This window comes from Perkinsus marinus (genome assembly GCF_000006405.1).
Source record: "Perkinsus marinus ATCC 50983 genomic scaffold scf_1104296950272, whole genome shotgun sequence".
NCBI lineage: Eukaryota > Perkinsozoa > Perkinsida > Perkinsidae > Perkinsus > Perkinsus marinus.
In genome coordinates, this window is record NW_003209678.1 from 256,345 (window position 1) to 271,153 (window position 14,809).

Sequence of the window (14,809 nt, forward strand, 5' to 3'; positions counted from 1 at the left end):
ATAGACTGAGAAGCAGCCTGGTAGTCATTAGAACACTCACGTCAATGGTTACTGCAATCTAGAGATCCTATCAACAATCATACTTATGAAATGATCAACTTTCTTCAACAGACTAAGTGAGCTTGATCGATCTGCATCTACATCAGATGCACACGGTATGATACTTCTAACCAACGCTTCCGCTCCCTCTATGAAGGACTACGACGTAAGACTTGTAACAAATCATGTCTTGAAGCACGCCTTGCATAGGTGTATGCGTTTCCCGCTGAAGTCTCACTAATGACGATGCCGTTGGTATGTCCTCGAGACGGGAATCACTATGCATGTGGAAAATTAGTTGTGTAGACTTTTCAAAATTTTCTGGAGAATCAATTACTAGTATATTCGTATCACACTGCTGAGTATTATCGATTTTATTCTGAATGCGTCGTGGCTTGTGAAAGTCAAAATTTTGTCAACAGCGGCTCCTACGCTTACACTTATAATACTGTGTGTATCTTTTTGATATGCAGAGGATATGCTAATTCCGATGCAACTTATCTCGAAAGGCTACTTTTATCACATCATTTGTTCATAGCAGTGTTTACATCGCTTCTGCGATATATTTCACATCGATACTTGACAATCTTGGAAAATACCACATATTCGCATATCAAATTAAAAAAATTTGGTAGTGGCTCTTTCTGCAGCTTGTGATCGATTCAAAGAGTGCTATAGCTATGGAATTGTTGGAGAAGTTCAAGTTGGGAAAGACAGTGTGGGTGAAGCGCTTACAAACGGGAAGGACGTCGTTTTTTTCACGCGAATTCACATACCGCAAACGCCTATTTGTCTCTCGAGAGGATTATCGCATTTGTAGACTGGACCATTAGTTATGTTGGCCCGGAAAACAGCGTTGGAGTAGGAATATATGTTCCCTTTCCTTAGCTGAGCTCAGGAGTGAACATAGTGTTGGAGGAATATATGTTCGCTCTCCTTAGCTGAGCGCAGAAGCTTTCTGACTAGCTCTAACAGTTGCGGTAGAGGAACCAACGGGGATCTCCTCAAAATTTCCTGAAAATCTCCTCGAAATTTCCTTGAAATTTCTATATTGTCACGAGTACATGTAGTTTATCATGTGAATACTTTCCCAGGAGGATCTCAGTGAAAACTGTCGCTTTACACTACTCGAGATTATCAACACTGATACTAATGATACTCGAACCCTTCAGAACTCTTGCTATTGACCCGCTTCCATACATGTGCTCATGACACTTGTCGCTGGATGAAAAAACAAGTTGTTGCTCAGGCAACTCACAGATGAGGCGATTCTTGGAGTCACCCCTGGTCTGGCGACAGTGTATTCGGTTGAAGCAGGGCTACGTGTTCACGATACTGGGAAGGGAATTGATCAGAATGGGAGTGTCGCGCATTACAAGAACTTATTCGACGCTGATCCGGGCGGAGGTCTTGTCATTTGGATGGAACATAGTGAGATATATGTTGCCAGAGTTCCTTCGCTGATCATAGGAGTTTGCATACGAATCCTGGTGGAATTTCACAGGAGCCAAGAAGAATTTCTCAAGATTTCCTTCGAAATTTTCCTATTATCACCAACATTTGTAGTTGACCATAGCATCTCAGTGATGCTGTTCGTGGATTCCTAAGACCAGCCTGACTCGACAACTTGTGATTTCCTATTGATATCGATGAGCTTTAGTATGCTAGTGTCCTCACGATTCGGGTTTATCATGCCTATCACTAGAAGCAGTAGCAACATCAGAGTCATGTTTCTGTGTTGGAACGCATGAAAGTGTTATTCCACACCGCCTTTGGCAGGTGATTCGAGGCCATTTCTGTTTGTTTGCATTCGTGACGAGAGCGACCCTCAGCGACCTGATGGGCGAATTCATATATATGATACGACTGATCCTATGCGCGATGTTAGATTTGTAAGCACAGTGCGTCTCAATTTGATGAGTACATGTGTGTGTTATATTCCGAGAGTAACGAAAATCGATATAAAAGGCATAATGTAAACTTTGCTATGAATATGTGATGAAAGTAACCTTTCGAGACTATGATAGCGACAAGTTGTTCACTATCATTAGTCCCGGAATAGAAAACGTACATTACTCACATTTTCTTCTCGAATAAGGCAAGTGCTGTACTTTCCCATCGTATTCTCTGCCGAATAGTGCTGAGCAGTCTTCTAAAATCTGTTCTTTTTGTCAGGTATACACCGTCACTGGTGATTTGAAGTGTAGAAAGAACGACTTCCATGATGTGCATATCATTGATAACAAAGTCACTGACGCGCAATGCCCTGGTGAGTACAGTGTTGGAGTAGGAATATATGTTCACTTTCCTCAGCTGAGCTCAGGATTCAACACAGTGTTGGAATATACGTTCTCTTTTCTCTGTTGAGCTCAGGAGTGAACACAGTGTTAGAGTAGGAATATATGTTCACTTTCCTCAGCTGAGCTCAGGAGTGAACACAGTGTTGGAGTAGGAATATATGTTCACTTTCCTCAGCTGAGCTCAGGAGTGAACACAGTGTTGGAGTAGGAATATATGTTCACTTTCCTCAGCTGAGCTCAGGAGTGAACACAGTATTGGAGTAGGAATATATGTTCACTTTCCTCAGCTGATCTCAGGAGTGAATACAGTGTTGGAGTAGGAATATATGTTCGCTTTCCTCAGCTGAGCTCAGGACTCAACACAGTGTTGGAATATACGTTCGATTTTCTCTGTTGAGCTTAGGGGCTTCCTCGCAGTAGTTTGTCTGAGGATTTGGGTAGAAGTTTTCAGAAACTTGAAAGATTTTCCTGAAATTCCCTCAGACTCTTCACGTGTAGTCAATTATTCACTTATCTCCCCCCCACCTTAGTGGTTTCATTCAATTGCGACAATACTTGTATTTTTTCAGGAAAAGATGATTCGCAAATGTATATTACTACTGTTCTTGATCCGCTCGACAAGAATAGGATTCGCTACTATGACACCACTGATATACGAAGTAGGTTATCATCGAGAATTTAGACTTGTTAATTTGCTCATGAAAAATGAAACCAATTTTCGTAGTGAAACTGAGCGAACCCTCAGTGTTTCCGTCTAGGTTGGAAGATGGTTCACGAGATCCACGCTGACTGGGAGTATGCAACAGATGGACTTGGCAACGTTCGGTAAGGGGAAACGAGCACCTTTGGCTAGACATGTCCATGATATCGATCGAACCCTTTTTCTGTGAAGTTTTGGTGCTCAACTGTTACGGAAAAATGCGAGGTTGATAAGCTTGATACTATAAGTGGTCGAAAAATCTGGGGAGGCATTGGAAGAATGAGGTCGTCAGAGATACGACACGAAGTGGATGAAGTGTCTTATACAGTGTGTGCAATTGTGATATGCAAATGTGGAGAATGTGCCTCTTTCGTTCGAGATTAATAATAGTGCACAACTTGTCGCTATCATAGTCTCGAAAGGTTACTTTTATCACATCACATGTTCATAGCAATGTTTATTCGAATCGAAAGAAAACAGAAACTCGAACAGAAATCAGAAACCATATCGGATGTGGTTTCTGATTTTGGAGCGAGAATTTCTGTATTCTCACCTTTCTATTGAATCTGTTCGCTTATCGTTATTGTACTGCAATCGCATCTGCTCCTTCTTGTCAGCTATACCGTGGACGGCTCCTGGCATGTCGTGACATGGCACTGTGATTCTCGGTGAGTGCATCTCACTTCTCTTGAGCTCATTAACACCTGTGACAGCTGGTGTGGTGACAACTACGGCGAGAAGCTCTACTGGTTGCCTCCACATTGCTCGTCCTGGTCCGGTCCGAGCAGTCCGTTTGTCACTAACATACCAATTTCTCGGGGGAGTTTTGCTAAGGTGAAGCCTCTATTACAGGGATTGTCTCTAATAGAAGTTTTAATGGATTACATTTGCAAAGATGATTTCGGTCTGGAAAGATATTCCTCCGCGTTCCTCAGCTGAGCTCAGAAGTTTTCTCATTAAGTATGCAATGGTAGAAGTGTACGAAAACCAACAAGAAGTTTTCTCAGAATTTTTGTATTGTCACCAACACATGCAGTTGATGGTGTACATATTTCCCGCATTGCATAAGATATAGCATGAACAATTTCAGCTAGTGGAGTTCACTCTCTCTTTCCACAGTATCATCTCCTCCCTTCAGGACATCGCATGCTCGGTGTCAGGCATCTGCGCCGTGTCGATGACTTTTGATGGAGTTGCATTAGGTGAGCCCCTTGGACGGACCTTCTTGGGTTATTGACTATATTTTGATACTCTTTGCACCGTCTAGGTATTTACATTAGTCCACACACGATTGCTCCAAAGTGTGTCGTCACTCGTTTAGAGCGTACTCATCTTTCTCCTGTCGCTGCCTTTTTTATCCTTTTTATTTCTCCCTTCCGTCCGTCCCTATACGGATCGTGTTTGGTTGTTATTGCATCATTCGAGCACCAGTATTATAATATCAAATATAATTATAAATGTTATAGATGATCTAAGTGTCATGTGAACTGTATTGAACTTTCAACCGTTGCTTGATCCTTCATGTGAAAACGCGATATGAAATGAATTGAAAACAATCTACAAAATAGCGCGATAAGTCAGCCCATATCGCGAGAGATGCGTAGTACTTTCCATGTTTCACGCACACAATAATACATTACAAGTGTTATTTGCGTTATTCACCCCTTTTAGTTTTTTTGCGAATTCAAGTGTAAAATATGTTTTCACTGGTGTTGTCCATATCACGGGTGAAGCTCTCTCAATTCAATATAGTATCGTAATCACTCGATATTATCTCGTCAGCCCTACTTCGGGTGAATGCCTCTGTCTCAGTCGACTCTAATAACAATAGCAATTAGTTCGGCTTGCTGGCAACACTAAAACAGGAGTCATCTTACTTGGATGAGCTCCGGAGGTGGGGTTCAACTATCGCAGTCTTGGAAAATATTTTGCCTTCTCCATAAAAAGTTCATACACGAACCGAAGTGGAATCCTATGAAAAGCAGCGATAATTTCCCAAAAATTTCCTCATAATTTTTATACTAGCGCCTCCCACACGAAGTTTACAGTGTGCATATTTTCTCATGCTAAACCCTGGTCGGGGTCTTCCCAAGCTGGTCGGTGGGCATGCAGATGGATAGTCTTCGTGTCACGAAGTTCGTGATGGGAGCTTCTGGCCTCTGAATCGGACTCTGCGAGCGCGGGAAAATATATACATTGCCATCTACGTGTGTTAATGATGACAAGAAAATCCTGGAAAAAATGGTTTATGTGCACTTCTGCTACTCCAAATCGGGTGCGAATTGAGTCAGGAAACTCCCGAGCTCAGCTAAGGAGAGCAAATATATATTCCAACACTGTGCTCACTCCTGAGCTCAGCTGAGAAAAGCAAGCATATATTCCTACTCCAACACTGTGTTCACTCCTGAGCTCAGCTGAAGAAAGCAAGCATATATTCCTACTCCAACACTGTGAACCTCCAGTACAATGAGTGCTATTGTCGATTTCTGGTCAGTTGCGAGATACAAGTTTGCTGGACGATCCCGACAACGGAGGGAAAAGAGGATCTCGGCATACATAAGTGAGCCGCAAAGGGAACGCTAGACGAGCATGACATAAAGAATGATATCGGCTGGGATGCACATCAGTTTGGCAACAGTGAGATAACGAAACAAGCTAAACCCGGTGTATCCTCACTGTCCTCTGTCGTTCGTGGATGGTTCGGGTATCGGCGCCAAGATTCCGAACTTATCTCTTGGTGCACGGACCCGCCTACATGATCATTCGTACTCTGTGATGGATATCATGGTTTCAACTCTCGATGCCTTCCACGTTGTTGACTATTTTTAGGCCATATCGCGGAAGGGAGGTAGTGTCGACAATCCCGAAGAATTACACGAGATCCTCTCTCGGGCAGCGGAGGCATGTAGGACAGCCCTGAGTGACTACCTGGGTGTCACCCCAACGAAAGCTACTTCTGGTGCCGACTACTATGATGAGCTATTCTCGGCGTTACTATCTGCATCGCATGATCCTGATGTTACGCTTCGATCGGCCATTTTAGATCCCGCAGGTCTTCCAGCGGGCATATTGCATGACATCCCTCGTTCGGGTTGCTTTCCCCCTTACGCCCCGAAGCTTAATAAAATTAGACAACGCGAGCCCGAGGAGGTAGCGGATGCTTTTGACTCGCACTACAAGAGCGTGGATGAGGCTGGCCTCCGCCTATGGGAAATCGTTCGCAGGGATATCCGCTTGGGTCATATGGTTGATGACCTCAACTCGATGTCTCAGAGGATATAGGAAATCGTACATTCGTGAAGTGTGCTATTATAGCGAAGTCAACTACTTCTCGTCATGTGGATCTAGCTGATCCGGCAGTCTCGATACGAGTGGTAGAAGACTATCGAGAGAATGTGGTTAACAGACGATGCGTTGACGATAATCTTCTTCATGAGCCCCCCTACTCCCCCAGCTGAGCGATTACACGCAGGTATTGCACGAAATCGAGAAGTTGGAAGCACAAACGGGTGAAGAGTGGGGAATGTTCTGTCTTGATTATTCTGGAGCGTTTAGAAATCTCCCTATTCGCCCCGACGAGTCTCGCTTCCTTTCTATTATTTGCGAGCGCCCCGACGGTAAGCCGCTAGCAGTGTCCCACCGGCGATATCCATTTGGGCCGCGATCAAGCCCCCTTTGATGGAGCCGATATGCGGGAAGCTATTCTTAAAGAATTTATCGCTGGCTGACAAGGGATTACTGCTCAGTTCCGACAATTTATGTGGATGATCTGACAATTTTTGCTCCTCGCCGATTGTTGAGCTTGCTGGGTGGGATTTACTCCCTCTTGGCAGTAACGCTCGGATTTCCCTTGAGTTACCCAAAGATGACGATAGGGAAGTCTCCGAATAGGATAATAGGGTTTACTATAAGTCTGTAGCACATGTTTGTACCTACCATCAGATCTTTCGAAATTCCTGAATTGCGTTGACCTACCGTCGAGCCAGTTGGGACCACTATTCAGAACGCCTATTTTCAGTTATTACTAAGTACAATCATAAGTCCTCATCCATCACTGATGGACCATCAGCGTCTGTAGGTGTCCCGTACCTGAAAGCTTCTATTATAATAAAAGATATAGAAGAAGTGGTGGACTCAGGAATCCTCACACTAAGAACCGCTCGGAAATTGAGAGGTCGTCTAGTTTGGTATTCTCAACTCATCCCCCATTTGCGTTCTCACACTGGGCCCTTGACAGCAGCCATTGTACATATGGAAAAGTCTAATCGGAGGACAACCACTGTGGGATCCACTCTCCGTGCCGATCTTCTGCTATGGAGGGTTCGAACCTTTTCTGTAAAATATGTCATAGTACCTGCGTCAACAACGTCAACAGTCGTGCGTACATCTGATGCGTCCACTTTGGGAGTGTGTGGCTGGATCTCGGTATTACCAGAGCATAGCGGTCCCAATGTATATTATTTCCAGCGGGAACTGAAAAGTTTTCAGTGAAAACCCTCCCGCAATCTCTGCTAGATCTACTCCTGAGTGATCCACCCCTAGCTAAGCCGGATGATATGGTTGCATTGAAGTTGCTTGCAGGTTGTATCTGTTTATGTACTAAGCACTGCACTCATTAAGCTCCGATCAAAACCGAGAAAATTATTTTCGGCTTCTTCTCACTCTGTGAACATCATCATTATATCGATCTGCCCTGGCCGATCGTTATATCTAGCGTGGTAAGTTGCCCATTGGCCCTAGCAGTACCATGAAGCAGCGAAACGATGCGACGATCCATTGAAAGCTTGAAATATCTGGCTATTGTTGTCGTTAGTGTTGTTGTGACAACACGTGTAAGTTACACGGTGTAACTAACAGTTGGTTACAACAATGTTGTCGCTGTTGCGAATCGCCAGCGCATTCTGTCACTTCACGGAAGGTTTCAAGGCTCCCTGCAGTGCAGGACCTGCACACAACCTTCACTTCACGCACAACAACCTGCCAATGTGGTCATCCTTCTCATTTGAAAAACGTGATATGAAGTGAATTGAAAAAATCGGCGAATTACATCGGATAAATCATCCCATTTCACGTGAAAGACATCACGTATTTTACACGTTATCCACTGACCACATGCGTACTTCGCGAAGTGGAAAGTTGAAAGTTCCATTTTGTGTGTGGAACTCCGCTCGGCATCTTGTGCGGAAGCTGGGGGTTACTTTTCCTTTTACTTTTTAAAAATTTTTTTCAAACGGGGGTAAGGGGGGTATTTCTGGCACAAAATGTGTAAATATTTAAAGTAACACTAATTAACTATAACTAACACTAACTAACACTAACTAACACTAACTAACACTAACTAACTTTAATTAACACTAACTAACACTAACTAACTTTAATTAACACTAACTAACACTAACTAACTTTAATTAATATTAATTCATTTTAATTAACACTAGTCTAAACTCAACACGTGCACAAATAAGTTTTTAACAATCTAAACAACTGAATAATGTACCGGAAAAAGAAACCTAATAAACCATTAACAATGAAGAAGTGGCTCACCTTTTATGCCGCCTTCTCCCCCGCTTTGTGCTTGTCCCGGAAAGCACACCAGTCCTCACCCTCGGAGTTACCGGGACACCACCACCTTCCCTTATACTGCCTGTGACCAGTCGTCCCATTCTTCTCCTCATTGCACTCACGACACATCCGCTTCCGTGCGTGAGGCCGCACAGCTCTTCCTCCTGCTGCGCGTTTGCGCCACCGCCACTCTGTTGTCCTCGACGCAGCAGCAGGAGGAGCTGGAGGAGAAGTGGTGGGAGGGGCTGGGGGGAAGGGGTAAGGGGAGGTGGTGGGATGGGCTGGGGGGAAGGGTAAGGGGAGGTGGTGGGATGGGCTAGGGGGGAAGGGTAAGGGGAGGTAGTGGGTGGTAAGGTTTCAGCAGGGGATGGTGGTGGCATAAATAGGAACGCGGCAGCTGCTCTGTCCACCGCTGTAGGTAGACCAGATGTTGAAGGTAGACCACCAGCAATTGTAGGTAGACCAGATGTTGTAGGTAGACCTCCATTTGTTGTTGGTAGACCAGATGTTGTTGGTAGACCACCATCAGTTGTAGGTAGACCTGATGTTGTTGGTAGACCACCAAATGTTGTAGGTAGACCAAATGTTGTAGGTAGACCACCAACCTGTCGACTTATCGAGGCTGCATCGCGGAGCAGTGCCTGTTCGGTAGCCAAGGCGACAGCAGGATCCTCTTGAGCAGCATGATGAGGTAAGGGCTCTGGTGCGGATGAGTGAGAGTGTGGCTGTTGCTCCTCAAGAGGAGCTTGTACGCCACCAAGAAGACGGCTGACCTCCAGGCTCCTATACCGTGTGGTAAAGAAGCTCCTCACTTCCGCCAAGGACACGTAGTACAAGGAGAAACACTGAGACACTACCTGAAAATAAATGAATGAAGCATACGAATACAAGCAGACACTGAGCCACTACCTGAGAATCTCGGATGACTCGCAGGATATGCAAGTAGTGTTGGTGCGCGAGTCGCTGCCGTGGCATGACGCGACTGCGTGTCTTCTCAGGAGATATGAAAGATGGCTCCCGTACACGTGGGTCTTCCGAAGGCAGCACGGTGTCAATTAACAAGAAGGTGGCCGTCACGATTCGACTGGCCATGATATCTCCAGAAATCATCTCACCTGAAATTGATAATAGTGGTTGACACATTAAGTTCACGATAGCTTACCCGACATATGAGCAACCCTTGTCAGTGAGACTCCTGCTCTATGATAACGGCCAGATGACTTTAAGTTTCCTGAAAGTAACGACCCTTCGGTGATATACTATTGTTCGGGCTCACCTTTTTTCCGTGATGCTCGCACTATCGAAGGAGCCGCCCTGTCGTAAGGCTCCAGCTTAGCCCATAGGTCAATGATACGAGTGGCTTGCGTGTCTGATAGAACGGCGCTGTCCATCGGTAGGTCGACTAAGTATTTCGCCAGATTCACAACTTTATCAAAGCCACTGATGCCAAATCTGTCTCTGTAAACCTCGTTGTCGTCCTCAGCTCGCTCTGGCTCGTGCGTGTCATCGGACTCGATGTCTGACGAGCGCAGCCTCTCATCATTTAGGTCTTCATCAACAACCCCCTCGGAGAGTGTTGAGTCGTCAAGAGACTCGTCAAGAGGCTCCTCTTCTTCCTCTTCAAGGGCCTTCTCAATATGCTCGAGGTCGTGATCTTTGAGGAGATAGTCACAAAGGAACAGCTCGTTGCAAGGGTCCCCTCGGAGCTCAGCCAGTGCCGAGAGTAGAGCTTCATTTTCATCATCAGCATGGGTCAAGCCAACCTTAGCCCGAGTCTGCTGCCTGTCCACATATCGAGTTATGTCCAAGGGGCTTATGGAATCAGGATGGCGAGCCCCTAGCTTCTCGCAGCGCCTACGGATGTTCCACTGACAGATGCCCATTGCTAAGAGGCCGTTAGCCAGGATTGCACTGATTCGCGTGCCACTGGCGAAGGTCTTCACATGTTGGTGGAAAGACTCGAAGCTGCTAGTGCCCCTCGACCAACGGTAGGCCACGAGCTCCACGCCATGACGAGTCACTGTACCAATGGGTCGATACAACGGTACGTTTTCGGAGTCTTGCAAGCATTTACAGTGTTTGCTCAGTTCCTCCCGATAATACCGGTGCGCATCCTCACGCAGCAAGGGAGTGCCGAACCCGTCGGTGACTAGAGGATCGGAGAATTGTAATAGTAAGTTACTAATTAGCCGGTCGATGTCAGGCGCTGGACGGATCCGACGGCGTACAAACTTCTGTATATCCGACCCAGGTACCATCGCTAGCAACTGTGCTGCGAAGGTAGAGATTCCACACGAGTGCCATTAGATAAAAGCTCGTTTTTCTTCGAGTCGAGTAGTGATCGCACATCGCCCTCATCACGAGTAAATATGCAGTCACGCAAACGCCGTTTAAAAACGGCATATAAAGGGTGACTAGGGTGTGTTAATAGGGAGCTGAATCTAGCCATGTAATGCATCGAATCGAGGCGTACTTGTAAATTAGGCCACTCATGAAATAAGTTGTTGTATTTGCCACCACCACTATTACCAGAAACCTCGCAGCAGTCTCGGTCCACGTAGAGAACCTTAGGCCGTTCCCATGAGTTGGCTTCATATCTGGCCGTGAGGTCATCGGCCATCCTCCGCAATTCCCTCTCGGATTCATCCACCGCCAAGATGGATTTGACGACTTCACCGTCCTCATTACTGATGGTCGTAAGCCAGGTACACGGCTCTTTTATTTGTCGAGCCACCTGAAAATGATTATATAAAAAATAAAAACTGCACGACTGATACCTTTTTGGAAGAGTCCATCTTCAATACATGCCCTCCTATGGACGCCATCTGTGAGGCGAGCTCGCCCCAGTGGTCGTAAGCGTACTTGGCAAATAGAGCTTTCCAGAAAAATGCAGACCGTGAAGGCTCCATGACAGGATAGGGACAGTAGTTAGGTTCTACTTCACCAGACAGACATTGGTGTCTTCGGCAAGCCGAAAGATAGGCCGATTCCCTATCGTCGTAGGCCGCTCTCTGGAATGTCTCCACTTGTCTGGTAAGGCCGGCAAAGGTTAGGGCAGATCCCTGACGGTCGAGCAGTAAATCTAGGAGCACCCGCTCAGCGCCAGAGGTGTAGCTCTCGACAAAAGGAAAACACTCTCTTAAGTATAGTGGTAGTTGAGAGAGAAGACGAGGATCGCTGGCCCTCATGTCGCGACCTCCCTTATTACAAGAAGGGCAATGATAACGTTCCTGAACTAGCCAAACCTTGCCCCGTGACTCACGGGCCGTGAGGTCTCCACGGACTTCGGAGCTTGATGAAGTCCCTTAGATTGTAGGGTACGACCACACTCAGGGCACCGGAAATCGAATGAGAATGTAGACTTCGGCGACCAGAAGAAACACTTAATGCCTGTAAACGCCAGTAGTTGTGGTTTCCGGGGGGATACAATTGCTCGTTGCCCCGGCAGGACGTATTTGAAAGGAGGTAGTGGGTGCTCAACCAGTTGACACCCTTTTTTAAATTTGTAGCACCAATTCGCCTGGTCGCGACCCATTCGCTTCACCCATCCCAATGGAACGCTTGAACCCCCAGTAGTACCAGCGGCCACGAGACCCACAGCATCAATACTCTCCCCAGCAGTAGAAGCAGGGTGAGTAGAACTGGTAGTGTCCTTAGTAGTAGCAGTAGCGGCCTAAACGAAATAAAATTCCAGAGGAGTAATAGTATCGTTGCTATAACTCACTGAAGTAATTTTTTTGTTATCCTGGCCACCCCCAGTAACCGCCTCTCCAGTAGCACTTGTAGAGGCCATAGTAGTAGTAGTAGTAGTAGTAGTAGTAGTAGTAGTAGTAGTAGTAGTGGTAGCCCGCCAAAAAGTGCCATCTTCAGTATTAGTGTTATCATCAGGAGGGTCATCGCCACTACCTTTACCGCCCTAAACATAAGTATAAATGCGTTGACAACTAAAATATTACTACATTATATTTATTATTAGCATCATCATTAACAGCATCGTTATTATCCTTGTTAATATCAAAAGTGGAGGAAGCTGAAAATTAAAAATAAGGAATCGTAGAAATAACGTCGAAAAAGAACCCACGATGAAACCCGCATTTACAAGCCCTTTTCTTCCTAGTAAAAGGACCACTGGCCTGAGCGGGGCAAGACAATATTGTCCTGAATAGCCGGCCAGCTTCCGTGTCGGCCTTAGGCGTCCGCCGACCAGTTCCCGAACCTAAAAGCGGTGTAAGGCCCGAATCCGAACAACAATGTATCAAGTTACCAAATGAGAGTTTTCCGGCAACGAAGAGGCGAAAGTCTTTCCGCCACTCGGCCATCGAACGAGCCTTATGGGATGGACCCATAAGGAGGAAAAGTAGTAGAAGTGTTAGACGAATAGTAGCAAAGAATCAAAGTAAGGTGAAAAAAACAGAAGGGAAGTCAACAATCTAGGGTGGAGCGAAGCGTTTCAGGACTACAGATTTAAGGATCGAGGGTTCGAACCCCAAGGATGAGATTTCTTCGAATTTCCACGGATCGAGCGCGTTTCGGCGAGCGCAGCGAGCCGTAACGCGCAAGTTCTTGTATGGTACGCGCATTTACCTAGGAGGTGCCATTTGGACTCAAAAGGAAGAAACTGACTCTGGTAGCGGAACTACAAAACCACTAAGATATTATCCAATCGAGACAGAGGCTTATTGGACAAACCGATACTCACAGCTTCGGTGAACAACCTGCACGCATGTGCATACTCCTCATCGGAAAAGAGGCAGAGCAACACGGCCGCACAAACGGGCCTAACTCAGGGATCGGAGGTGTACAATCATCAATGATGGAAGATAGAACAGAGTCAAAAGTGGTGATGGTATCGAAAGAATGCAGACATTGAAGAATCAATCACGAAATGTTCAACGACGTTGGAATCTTTCCACAAACGCGCTTGTTCAGCGGCGGAACTTTAGCGCACGCCCTAGCTCCTCCAGTACGGATATCTCACAAATCTTGTAACGCTTTGGATCAGTTACATCTAATCAAGCTATAAAACATGATTAGTAAGTGCAAATCATCTGCTAGCAGCCTGATCGAATAAGACAGTGACGCTCTGGCCTGCCAAACATGGCAGGCCAAGCGAAAAAATTTATCTTTCCGTATTTTTCGGTATTTTTCCTTCAAACTTTTCTATTTTTCCTTCCGCGTGCCACCCTACAGCAAGCAGTCCTATAATGCTATTAGTATACCAGAGATACTAACTACCCGAAAACCAAACTCGGACGTCGAAACACTACCACTTTCAGATCCGCTCGAGCAACCATCGCTAGAAAAGTCTGAAACCGATGACACACATACACGCATTGGAGTTCTACGTGAAGTCAAAAACACATTTCACATGTGTGGGCATCTTCGCTGGATTGTGGTGTTGCGTAGAACGGGCCAGAATTGTAAGTAGTATCCCCTGTATAGAATAATATTATAGGACTATTTGCTGTAGGTTTCTTGATCGAATCCATGCCCAACCGTCTTCTCCATCTCATACTCGTCGGTGTTGCCCTATCCCACGAGCTCAATGGCTCATATTTTCTGGCCGTGTCTGAACCTTATTTGGATCTGGTTTATACATTCTCAGACAATGCTAAGATAGTGGATGTTAGCTTCTACTGTGGGGTGGGTCCCAGACCAACTAGAGCGACCTTTGTTGTCGAGAAAGTGTCCGATGTGCGCTACAGGATACCACCGCTCCCCAATCACCACTGGATCGAGTTCATTAAAAGCTTTAAGGCAAGATGCGAGGATTACCTACCTGTGAAGCGAGGGGACTTGTGGGATATAAAGTACGATACTAAGTTCGATCACCCGTCTATTCACCTCAAGGGAAAATGGTGGAGGCTGGCACACCGAGAACCTCCTTCCCATTAGTTGATATTGTTTCGACAGTAGAATCCTCAGCGTACCAACCGCTTTGGTCTACCATCATTCAGACCTTTGTTGGTCGTCCAATTTGCTAATAGCAAATTGCTGTTTTTATGCGAGTATGTTGAACATTTCTGGATGGGCCATCTCCAACTCTAGGAGCTTTTTCATACAATACCGTGACGTCGACTCTTCGAGTGTCATAGTGATCGTAGTTATTTCATTAAGTATTGATGACGCTTCGTGGCTCATCCATCTGTAACACTCCACGTCGATTCCATCAACAGGAGGACATCAGCTGAGTGGCCAACGCCTCTCA

At 45.8% G+C, this 14,809-nt stretch overlaps 2 protein-coding genes across 2 annotated transcripts; one reads left to right on the forward strand and one right to left on the reverse strand.

The window, feature by feature from the left end:
* Window positions 1-2,037: 2,037 nt before the first annotated feature.
* Window positions 2,038-3,168, forward strand: Pmar_PMAR007076 (hypothetical protein; the record flags this gene model as incomplete). Its single annotated transcript, XM_002778236.1, has 4 exons — window positions 2,038-2,043; window positions 2,215-2,308; window positions 2,909-2,998; window positions 3,098-3,168. The coding sequence occupies 4 exons, from the start codon at window positions 2,038-2,040 to the stop codon at window positions 3,166-3,168; spliced, it is 261 nt and encodes an 86-aa protein (XP_002778282.1).
* A 6,581-nt stretch (window positions 3,169-9,749) lies between these two features.
* On the reverse strand, window positions 9,750-12,947 carry Pmar_PMAR007077 (hypothetical protein; the record flags this gene model as incomplete). The annotated part of the gene is made up of 8 exons (XM_002778237.1): window positions 9,750-9,832; window positions 9,878-10,873; window positions 11,131-11,335; window positions 11,379-11,663; window positions 11,864-12,274; window positions 12,561-12,631; window positions 12,683-12,817; window positions 12,866-12,947. The coding sequence occupies 8 exons, from the start codon at window positions 12,945-12,947 to the stop codon at window positions 9,750-9,752; spliced, it is 2,268 nt and encodes a 755-aa protein (XP_002778283.1).
* Between the last annotated feature and the right edge of the window lie 1,862 nt (window positions 12,948-14,809).